We start from the raw sequence: 12305 nt of genomic DNA, 5'->3' as shown, positions 1-12305 counted from the left end.
GGCTCTGTAATTTCGTAATTGCCTCTGGATGTGTTTCGGAGAGCCTACAGAACAAACTTATCCCCATGCCATTCTCTCGGGCATCTATGCTCTGAGAATAATCAGGTATGAATTTCCTAATAGAGTTTACTGTAGTAAGAGTTATACACAAGAAACATGAGTAATCACCTACCTGGACAAGTGGAGGCAGTTGATAATGATCCCCAACAAGTACAAACACTGAAGCAAATGCTGCAAAATTGACAATAAACTCACTTGCAGAGTATAATCGGCATTGGTTTCAGCCTGTTTTCTTTTTGAAACAATTCCACATGCTGCAAAATTTGGTGAACCTACAAAGACAGTGAAACTAAGATAAGATTGAAAACCAAATTCATATATGAATCAGAAGAAAAATATGGACATACCTGATGCAATCTCACTATACATAGACTCAAATCGTGAGGAAATAATAGGTGTGTATTCACAATAAGAAACTCTTGGTGAAGACTTTCCATTTGGTTTTGCGAAACAGGGGCAATAGACTGAACGTGTAACAACTGAGCAACACGATCACGAAATCATTTAAAAACAACTCCCGATAATTCACAACATGTAAATATTTTGTGTATAGTAGTAAGAAGACCTGCATAAAGTATAGTAGATATGAGTTTTGAGCTACAGAGTAACAAATTTACTTGGAGAAACTTATACTTTAGATTATGACAAAAATCGGAAAACCTCGAAAGCATGGAACATCGGTACTTAGTACTAACTACTAGTATGTTAGCAGTTAAGTATTGCACAGTTAGCAATCCAAATATCTAAGCAAGATTGAGCATGAATTTTATTTTCACACACACTTACCATCTCCACGGTTGTTGGTTCGAGCAAGCATGAAGAGGTGGTAACCAGCATCCCCTGAGCACAGAAAACTGCGAAGAAAAATTGATAAACCTAAAATTGGCATAGAAAAATTGAGCCCTAAGCACCAAAATCACAAAATCTGATTATACCTGAAACTCACTAAGGGAGCAAACGCGACAAGAAGCGACGGTGGAGAGAGCTCTGTGATGACGACGATGAAGGGAGTAGACGCGACGAGAGCAGCGGAGAAAGCTCTGCAAGAATGGTGACCAAGGGAGCAGACGCGACGAGAGCGGCGGCGAAAGGAGCTCGTGGGAGGCAAGGGATGACATAGAGATCGTGCGATGCGAACGGCGGAAGAAGCTCGTGCGACCAGAGAAGGAGCAGCTCGTGAGGAAGAAGCTCGTGTGTGAAGTGTGAATGAACGTGTGTGAATTGTGAATAAAGCTCGAGACACTAGGTTAAGTTAGGTTTACATCAATATTTTTCGAGGAAAATTTTTAAATTACAGACGGATTTTTCGTCTGTAATAATCTAATAAAACGCAACATTTTGTCTATTTAATTATAGACGGAAAATCCGTCTGTAACCATTTCCCACGAAAAAAAAATAATTTTTCCGATAGAATTATCGACAGATTTTTTCTGTCTGTAATTTATGCTAATTCATTTTTTTTGTTTTCCGACAAAAAATTTCTCTAAAATTCCGTCTATATTTCTGTGGGATAAAATCCGTCGGAAATATCCGTCTGTAATAACTAGTTTTTTATTAGTGTGTATTAAACACATGATATATATTGAAAATAGTTTTATTAAGATTATAAAAAGGTTTTAATAATAAATAAAAGAAAGGGCTGAGATTTGTAAGATAACATGGATGACTCAATTAATTTAATCTTAAAATGTAAAATAATCAATTTAAGCTATTTGATGTAATATTTGAAAAATGACTCGGTTAAAAATAAGAAATAAAAAAAAGTACATTTAACATAGGAATACAATTTTTTGTTAATGAGAACCGAAATATTTTTTTCTTTTTTTCGCTTTTATTTAGTTTAATTGATTCAGTTTGTGATATTTCAGGTATATAGAAATGAAATATTTAAGTAAATTATTTATCTTTTTTCATACATAAAGTTAAAAAATATGACTAAAGTTTTAAATATATATATATCGTTATTTTGTCAATAAAATATATAAATTATATATAAAATAATAAAATTTAAATTTTAGACAAATTAAAAAATTTTAGATAAAATAAAAAATAAAGCAAAATTAAGAATTTTAACATATATTTTTATATTTGTTAATAAGCTTTCAATCTCATAAAATTTATTATAACACATGCATTTAAAAGGCTAATTTTGACAAAAAAAAAATAAAAAGAGTAGAGTGATAATTAGATCTTTAAAGATGTTAACCTTAAATTAATTAATTTAAAAAAGTATTAATTAGGTCCTCCAAAATAACAAACGGTGAATATGTATGTCATTCTATCAATGAATAGTATAAAATAAAATGGAATTGTCCATACATGTATTTTATTATTTACAGTGGTATATATTTTGTTACTGTCACATGAGCATGAAAACGACATAGTTTTAAACAGTAAAGCACTTATTATCTTTTGAGTTTTTATATACTTTTTTTATCAATTGCTGTCTATCTATCATAAATCCCATTAAAACAAGTGAAGTTTCACAACAAAAATTATCTATATAATTATCTTTCATAGATAAACACATCAAGGTAATTAATAATACATATAAATATTACCGTTAAATTTTAGTTGATAAATTAATAAAAAAAAATATAATGTGTCTACGATTTACTATCTTAAAAATTAAATTAATACTTCTTTTTCTTTAAAAATTAATTAATTCGAAGTCAAATTTTTAAGAAGTATTTATCACTTTACTCAATTAAAAATAAAATCCCACCATGAACTAAGTTCAGCTGAGGAAAGGAAAAAAATAGCTTTTATTTTTTGAGAGAAAAAATGGCTTGACAACTCACAGATGTCATTGTATATGATGCAACAATTCAAATTAGATAAATTGGATATTTTCATTTATTTCAAACTGAAAAAAAAAAAATTCGTTGCAAATTTTTCGTGGACTTTCTATGATTGATGTACACAATATTTTTATTCAATAAATCTTGATCACATATATTATTTAATATAAATCTCCATAGTTATAAAAATTGTAATATCATATTACAAGCAATGAAGCAAGTACAATAACATACGTGAACATCTTGCAATAATATATACACATGGGCAGAACTAGATTAAATTTCAGACAGAAAGTATGCACAAAAAATTGAAGGTGTATTGGTCGCTTCCGTTATATGAGGCTCTGCTTCGGATAATATAATAAATATGCTGTTAAGTTACGTTATACATATACTTAGTTAAGAATTAGTCATGCTAATCACTCATCTACGCACACAGAGTACATATATATATATAAACTAAAATTTATAAATAATATAATCAAAAGATTCACATTTAGATCAAATTTTATAAATATAATTAAATTATATTATATTTATAATTAAAGTACAAAAACCCTATAAAAATATGGACAAATCACTGTATTAAGTTAAGGAGAGGAAAAAATTACATAAATTCGCTAAATCAAAATCTGGTTCATGAATCAATCAAGAGTCATTTATATATAGTTCGAATCAGCCTAATTCGAACTCTAATTACATGTAATTCGAATCACACTGATTCGAATTACTCACACAGCACACACACTAATTCGAATTAGGGTAATTCGAATTACACTCACACACGCTGCACATAATAATTCGAATTTGTCAGATTCGAATTACTCATGATTTAATTTTGCCCATTCTTTTATTAAAAAATTAATAATTGATTAAAAAAATTAATATTTAAAATTAAAAAAATATATATTTTATTTCATGTATTAAAAAAAACCTAACAAAATATTTAATTACGAGACTTTTTTAAAATATTAATGATCTATCAATTCGAATTTCATATAATACTCTTTTGCCCATTTTTAATAGCTCATGAATATTTTTTTATAAAAATTTTTTAATAAATTTATTTAAATTATACCACAAAAAATATTTTATTCTATACAAAATAATTTTAAAAAATGGCTTAAAAGATGTTAGGAGTACTATAAAAATTTGTAATGTCCTAATGACTTAGGACATTAAAGAAATACTCTACATAATCAATAATAATTTAGAAATTAAAAAATATAGTTACAACCAATATTTACCTAAATTACTAAAATATTACAAATTTTTATAGTACTCCTAACATTTTTAAGCCATTTTTTAAATTATTTTGCATAAAAAATGGCTTAAAATGGCTTAAAATGTCTTTTATTCTATGCAAAACAATTTTAAAAAAAATGGCTTAAAAATGTTAGGAGTACTATAAAAGTTTATAATATTCTAGTAATTTAGGTAAATATTAGTTATAACTATATTTTTTTAATTTTTAAATTATTATTGACTATGTAGAGTATTTCTTTAATGTTCTAAGTCATTAAAACATTACAAATTTTTATAGTACTCCTAACATTTTTTAAACTATTTTTTAAAATTATTTTGTATAGAATAAAATATTTTTTGTGGTATAATTTAAATAAATTTATTTAAAAAATTTATTAAAAAATATTCACGAACTATTAAAAATGGGTAAAAGAGTATGGTATGAAATTCGAATTGATAGCTCATTAATATTTTAAAGAAGTCTCATAATTAAATATTTTGTTAGCTTTTTTTAATGCATGAAATAAAATATATTTTTTAATTTTTAAATTATTAATTTTTTTAATCAATTATTAATTTTTTAATAAAAGAATTGGTAGAATTAAATCATGAGTAATTTGAATCTGGCCAATTCGAATTACTATGTGCAGCGTGTGTGAGTGTAATTTAAATTACCCTGATTCAAATGACTGTTGATGTAATTTGAATCAGGATGATTCGAATTAGTGGGTGTGTGCGTGTGTGAGTAGTTCGAATCAGTTTGATTCGAATTACATGTAATTAGAGTTCGAATTAGGCTGATTCGAACTATATATAAATGGCTCTTGGTTGATTCATGAACCAGTTTTTGGTTTGGCGGACTGTAATTTTTTCTCCCCTTGGCTTAATATAGTGATTTGCCCTAAAAATATACTAATTGTTAGGTAGCTAGTTTTTTTGTATTTATAAAAAAAAGTTATTCTGTTATAAAAATATTTGATTAGTTACTGTGTGATATTTGATTATTTTGCTATTGAATGTTGGACTATATATTTCTAACTATGGGGTCTAGTTACTCTTTCCACTGTAATTCAAGTTAGGGATAAGTACTTTTTTCGTCCCTAAGATTTGAGGTCAAAATCAAAATCGTTCTCGACCTTTTTTTCTTATTAAAATCATCCTCAACATTACAAAACATTATAAAATCGTCATTTTCTACTTCAATTATATTTTTTGACCAAATTACCCTTAACTATTAATAAAAATAATATTAAAAAAATAAAACCCCACCCCACCCTCACCCACCCCAAATTCCATCCCATCCCATAATCATCATCAGTTCCCTCCTTCTTCCCATTTTTCGAATTGAATATATCAACGATTCCAACCCTTATATTTTCCGGCAAAATCAACCAATTTGGAGACTACACTGCCCTCAACCACTTGAAATCGTCCACATTCCCCCAATTCCTAGTTTCTGCATCAAGACCAGCACCACAAAGATCCTCTTTGATCCCTTCGTAGCGCAAGTAGTACGACACAAACCTCACCTCATTACTGTCCTCGATTATGGGCCTGCTCTTAACTCTCAGGTAAAAATCGCTCCTTGTTGCAGCATGGATCCGAATCTGATGTGATGCGATGGCAAAAACGCAGCCCTCAACGTCCTCGATATAGACTGAACCCATCACGGGCTCAACGTAAACCCTAGAATCCTTCAACCTGTGAACGAAGAGCATCCTCACACAACCAATTATCCTAACCTCGCAGGAATTGAGATCAGACACCGTGAATTTGCCAACCTCCAATCCCCTAAAATCACCCACCAAAAGCTCACCGGATTTGTTCCTGAACCCCGGGGAGCCGCGATTGAGTGGTAGGGGCTACTTGGGTTCTTGTGGAGTGATGCACCACTATTTCGTGGTACATCTTGTGCTTAATTGAATGGATTTTATCCACTATTCTCACACTTATTTATAGAATTTGCATGTTTTACATTTTCCTTCCTGATTTTGTGATATGATTAAAAATTTGCTTCTTTGGCCTTTAATTCACTAGTTTTAATCCTCTCTTATTTCCATTTGATGCCTTAATATGTGTGTTAAGTGGTTTCAGGGTTTATAGGGCAGGAATGGCTTAGAGGATGGAAAGGAAGCATGCAAAAGTGGAAGGAATACAAGAAATTGAAGAAATTGCTAAGTTGTCAACCCTGACCTCTTCGTATTCTATCGATCATAACTGGAGCTATAGAGGTTCAAATGAGGCGGTTTCAGTTCCGTTGGAAAGCTAACATCCGGAGCTTCAAAATGATATATAATTTGCCATGGTTGCTCTATAGTTAGACGATGCGCACGCGTGCATCACGCGTATGCGCACATTTGCGAAAAGTTCAGCGTATTAAAAATCGCCCCCAGTGATTTCTGGGCTGTTTTTGACCCAGTTTTCGACCCAGAAAACACAGATTAGAGGTTGTAGAGAGGAGGATCCATCATTCATTCAATCATTATTCACAATTTAGGGTTTTAGATGTAGTTTTTCTAGAGAGAGAAGCTCTCTCCTCTCTCTAGGTTTTAGGATTTTTCTTAGTTTTAGATTTATTTCTTCTCAATTCTAGGTTCAATGTTCTTTTAATTTAGTTTCTCTTCTACTTTTATTTGTTCTAGCATTCTAGTTTATTTATTTTCCTTGTTGATCACTTTATGTTGACAATTTGGTTTATGAATTCTCATGTTAGATTCGATTTCCCTTATTAATGCAATTAGAGGTATTTCATGTTTATTGCTTCTTCTTTTATTTGTTATCATTGATGCTTACAATTGGTTGTTTAGATTTATTTCCCTTGTTAGTTTTCTATGTTTCCATATTGTGCCTACCAAGTGCTTGATAAAATGCTTGGAAGGATGTTAGAGTAGACTTTCATGTTCTTGGCTTGGGATGGTAACTTAGGAACTCTTGAGTTACTAATGTCCAAGTAATTGATTATTGGAGCCATTAACTCTAGTTCTCACTAATTGAATTGGTGGAGAGCTAAGACTTATGGACTTGGATTGATATAGCTCACTTAACTTTCCTTTACTACTAGTTAGAGGATGATTTAATGGGATTGATCCTTGCCAATTCTCATGTTGTGGTTAGTGATGAGGATAGAGATCCTTGACCACCAAACCTTGTCAAGACCTCTTTGTCATTTGATTTCCCTTGCAATTTACTTTTCCCTGTTCCTTTATTCAAAACCCCAAATATACAACTCATAACCAATAACAATAACACTTCCCTGCAATTCCCTGAGAGACAACCCGAGGTTTGAATACTTCAGTTATTAATTTTAGGGGTTTATTACTTGTGACAACCAAACTTTTGTATGAAAAGATTATTGTTGGCTTAGAAACTATAATTGCAACGAGAGTTTATTTGTGAATTCTAAACCACACAAAAAAAGTCCGTTCATGGAGTAACAGTGTTGTTGTTGGTAGTGTCTTTCTTAGTGGCAGCCTTGTTCTTGAAGGAGAACTTCTTCTTAGGGAAAAACTGGGAGATGAGGGTTTCTAGGGTGTGTGTCAAATCGGCGATGGTTTTGAGGGAGGATCGAACGTCGTAGGAGGGAAGGAAGTAGGAATTTTCTGCAACAAGCTTCTCCAAATGGGAGATTGATGTTGAGATTTGCTCAAATTGGGGTTTGAGCTGCGATGGGTCGGAAGAGGAGACGGAATGTGAGTGAGTGAGTTGGGATTCGATGGAGGATTTGAGGTTCGAGAATCGGGTGAGGAAGGATGATGTGGACTCGAAGGCAGGGGATGAAGATGATTCCGACTCGTTGTTATTGTCTGAACGGGATTGGTGGCGTTTGTTGAGCTGTTCCACGATTGACGAGTACTTCTTTTGCAGTGCTGCCTCTGCTTCTTCTTTGCTTTCTTCCATCATTTACGGTTTACCCTCTGCACTTGCTGTTACTAAAATCAAATGACACCACATTAATTAAATTTTTATGTAAGGGTAAAATTGTCCACAAAATGTTGTTCCTGGACAAAAAGATGATTTTTTAACGTTTTGTAACGTTGAGGATGATTTTAATAAGAAAAAAAGTCGGGGACGATTTTGATTTTGGCCCAAGACCTTAAGGACGAAAAAAGTGCTTATCCCTTCAAGTTACTATACAGTTGAAAAAATTAAACTATGAAGGTTGCGTGTTTAGTTTAATGTTCGAGTCATAGAACATATCTTCAAATTATTTGAATGCTCAATTTTTTGTTTGCTTTTTTTTAATTGTAAACGTGATTTATGTTCAAACTTCCGTTTATTTAAAGTAACAATTTATAGTTTTTGCATTTAAGTTATTATTAAAAAAATAATTAAAAAATTTTATTTTCTTTTTATCAATTTTGTCGTGCATTCTTATCTGTTAAAAAAACATAAAAATTAATCATTAGATCAAATTCTCATAGTAAATTTTTTATGGCCAAGCTTTACAAATAAATATTTTAATTTTTTTATAATATAAATTATTTATTCCTTTAAGAAGACTAAATTAAATAAAAAATTATTAGAAAAAAATACTAAAAAATTATGACTAAAAGAATATGTTACAACCTAATTAATATTGGGCTGTTTAATTAGTTAACTAACACATTAGAAGTTTGTCAGGAATATAAATAGGAGTATTGAGTTATTGTATAGAGTATATGGAATTAATGAATTGAGGGAATGTTTTTTGTGAAAAAAATATATTGGGAAGTTTAAAAGACCAACTTAAAATATTCCATTTTTATAGCTGTGATTCATTTTTGATCTAATTTTTATTATTTGCTTTAATGATCATGAAAAAGTTAAATTAAAATTATGTCCTAATTTTTTTCGGGTCTTTTTGAACCGAAGCACAACACAAACAGATCCAAGAGGAGAGATACAGTCTCATAAGTCAAGTCACTTGGTCTTCTTCTCAACCTCCATGGAAATGCAGTAATAAATACCACAGAGCCACAACTCCACCAGTCGCTGTGGGTCATGCTGTCGAGTCTGCTCTCTAAAACACATCAACAATCTTTTCATCTTGAACGAAAAATCTGTTTCGTCGTCGCTTCATAGTTGCTTCTTGTTACTGTTCCAAAGTTTGAGTCCCAATTCATTTAAATAAAGTTCATGAAACATTATTTTCTGGATGTCTTTCTCGGCGGCAGGGAAGAAGCGCCAACTTCGTTGGCATATTTGGTGCCGTTGATAAAGGATGATAGCGAGAATCGATCTCCACTGACTCTCTTTTTTTATTTATAATTTTCAAAAACTGCTCAATGTAATTGAATTATTGTTATTGTTATGGAAGAGTCTTAAAAATAATCCATGAGATCTGTTGAAAAAATTTTAAATTTAAAATTGTAGTTAGAGATCCATAAATTTAGTTTCCATTCAAACCCAAAATTAATGCAATTTGCTTCCTTTTCACTTGAGGTAGGAAAAAGAGAAAAAGTGGGTGGTGTTGAGAAATGAGGTGGAGGAGGAGCCAACAGTGACAAAATAGAAAAGAATGTTCTCAAGGCATGTGCTAGTGCATGAAGAGGACGACGGCCATGGAAACTAGAGGTTGCTGCTACTGGCATCAACATGCATTGTATCCAAGCACCTGTCATCTTCAGTTCTTTCAATTAATTAAATTAATATTATAAATTCACTCCTATAATTTTTTATAATTTTAAACTATACCTAGAGCTTGAAGGTCATGAATATACTTTTCCCACTATAAAAAACTCCATGAATTGATATTGAACTAGTTCAATTTAAATTTTTTCACTCTAACTCCGATAGGGAGTTCTAACACTAGTGCTTTCCTTGATAAACATATATTAGAAACATAAAGTATTAGAAACATCACAATTTTATTGGATTCGTAGTTGAAATTGGCTCACTGCATTAGCCCAAATTTGATGAAGGCCCATCCAGAGTTGAGGGAAGCCAGGGGTACTTTGCTCCAGCTCCTATTTTCACACTGCAGCCACCAAGAAAAAACAGAGAGACCCCATAGTGATGCTGCACTGGTCGTCGGCGTTGATGCAAGTCAAAAACAGTGGTGGTTCGAGCTCAACCCTTTCTTTTCTTTGCATCATTCTGCCATCCGCCACCTCACCTTGCTTCATTTTTACCGGAATCTCACTCTGCCGGTCCCAAGGAAACACTGCCGCCAAGAGTAAAGATGGTTTAGCCACTATCGGAGAAACACGCCAGAGAGGTCTGCTTGCTTCCTCTCTGTGACGATGTAGTTACCGTTTGCTCATCTCGGTTTTTGGAGCATTGCACGTATCACTGGTGTCACATATCAGATCTCTAGTGGAGTCGCATATCAAACCTAGCATTGTCGTCGACATCACCACTGAAGATTGGAGGTGATGATAGAGCACTCTCAATCTCCTCCTTCCTTTGCCTCTTTTCACCAGGCGCCGTTAGAGATGCGTCTTCCTTATCGCAATCACCATATCCTTTTGCTTCTCTGGCGCATGTTGTTGTGTTAACATTGCGAGTTAGTATCGCAATTGGATTGCAATTAGATTAAATTCTTCTTTCTCTGTTTCTTTATCACTAACACAATTGTGGTTTGTTCTCTTATTTTTCTTGTTGCTATTATGGTTATAATTTTAGACTAGAAAATTTTTGCAAATCTATATTTTTCTCCTTTTGTGCCTTGTTAACTGATTCGTGAAATTCCAATGATGATGTTGCGATTTTGGCTTTGTTGATGGCTGATATTATTTTTTTCAATCAATTTGTGATTGTTGCTGTTGACTAAATTTTAGCCTCGCCTTAATCTCTTCCCCTTCATTTTTCCATTCTTCTACTTCCTTTAAGTGACTTTCAGGTAAGATTGGGCACATATCTGACTGAAAACCATGGAAGAATATCATGTCAAACATCTCCCAATATGCTATTGAAGTGCATCGACTCCATAGTCGAAACCATATTGAAGAACGGCCAGAGAAATCCCTCAAAACCTCTAACAATATTTACAGTTTTGGAGTGCCTCTAGCATCGCAAAATCATCCGGTTAAGATCGACCATCCGTAGCCGTCGATTCCATCGAACTTTAAGAGGATATCTCCAACGACTTGAGTTCCTTCTGCCATGGAAGGCTCTCATTGAAAGCACCAATGTTAATAGGGATGGCAACGAGTTTCTATGAGAGCAGGGAGATGTCCACGGTCCCCGCCCCCACCACCCATAATCCGTCCTCGTCCCCGTGATGAGTAACGAGGACCCCGTATCTGCCACGGATCGGGGTCTCTGCATATATCCATAGATTTAAAAAAAATTTAGAAACATTTAAAAAAACAAAAAAATTGAAAAATAAAAGATAATTGACATTTAATATAGTCCAAACCCTAAACTCAGTATTATAATCCAATGTCCCAATTTTCCAGTAAGAATTCAAACCCTAAACCCTAAATTCAATTTCACAGCAACAAAATCTATCTCTAAATCCAAATTTATCAATTAACAAAATTTAAACCCTAAACCTAAATCCAAATTCACATTAATAGAATTCAAACCATAGCAATTTCATCAATTAAAAATCAAAATATATATTAAAATCAGCGAGCGACGACAGAGCAGAGGCGGACTAAAGGCAGAGGCGGCAAAACTCTGAGCAGGACATGAAGGCGACGACTCTCCTCTGACGGCGATAAAAGATGGCTCTTCTCTGGACAGCGACGAAGGCAGCTCTCCTATGAACGGTGACGACGAAGACACCTCTCCTTTGGACGGTGACAAAAACTGTGATGATTATCCTCAAGCGCGCGATATGAAGATGGCTCTCCTGTTCTCTAGACGGTGACGAAGTGGTGACAGTTCTCTTCTCCTCAGGCGTGCGGCGTGAAGACGGCTCTCCTTTCCTCTAGACATAGAGGCATGGCTGGTGATGACAGATATAAAGAAGCTGGTGATGGCAGAGGCATGGCTGGAGCAGCTTCGTCTTCGCGTAGTAAAAGCCATAATGCGGGTGTAGGCAGCAATGCGAGTACAGGCGGTGCTAACACTTTGAGAAGCAAGCACAGAGCGACACCGACGACTCAGTGAGAGGGGGTAAGGGAGAAAAGAAGAGGAAGAAAGACGGAGAGGGTGAGACTTGAGACGCGATTTAAGTTGGGGTGTGAGAGTGAGAGTGATCTGATGAGAGAGTGAGGGAGTGAAGTATAGGCGTGAGAATTAGGTTTTCTGTTTCCATCATAATATATATAT

General features: G+C 33.3%; 1 protein-coding gene across 1 annotated transcript; it reads right to left on the bottom strand.

Annotated features, from left to right (window-relative positions):
* Positions 1–5509: 5509 nt before the first annotated feature.
* On the bottom strand, positions 5510–8003 carry LOC107466506 (tubulin-folding cofactor C-like). The gene is made up of 2 exons (XM_052253577.1): positions 7542–8003; positions 5510–5968 (listed from the first exon to the last, which is right to left on the bottom strand). The coding sequence occupies exons 1-2, from the start codon at positions 8001–8003 to the stop codon at positions 5510–5512; spliced, it is 921 nt and encodes a 306-aa protein (XP_052109537.1).
* Positions 8004–12305: the final 4302 nt, after the last annotated feature.

Source organism: Arachis duranensis, chromosome 9, assembly GCF_000817695.3.
Source record: "Arachis duranensis cultivar V14167 chromosome 9, aradu.V14167.gnm2.J7QH, whole genome shotgun sequence".
In the NCBI taxonomy this organism is placed as follows: Eukaryota; Viridiplantae; Streptophyta; class Magnoliopsida; order Fabales; family Fabaceae; genus Arachis; species Arachis duranensis.
Note: the sequence above shows the minus strand (reverse complement) of the source record. Positions and strands in the feature narration are given on the sequence as shown.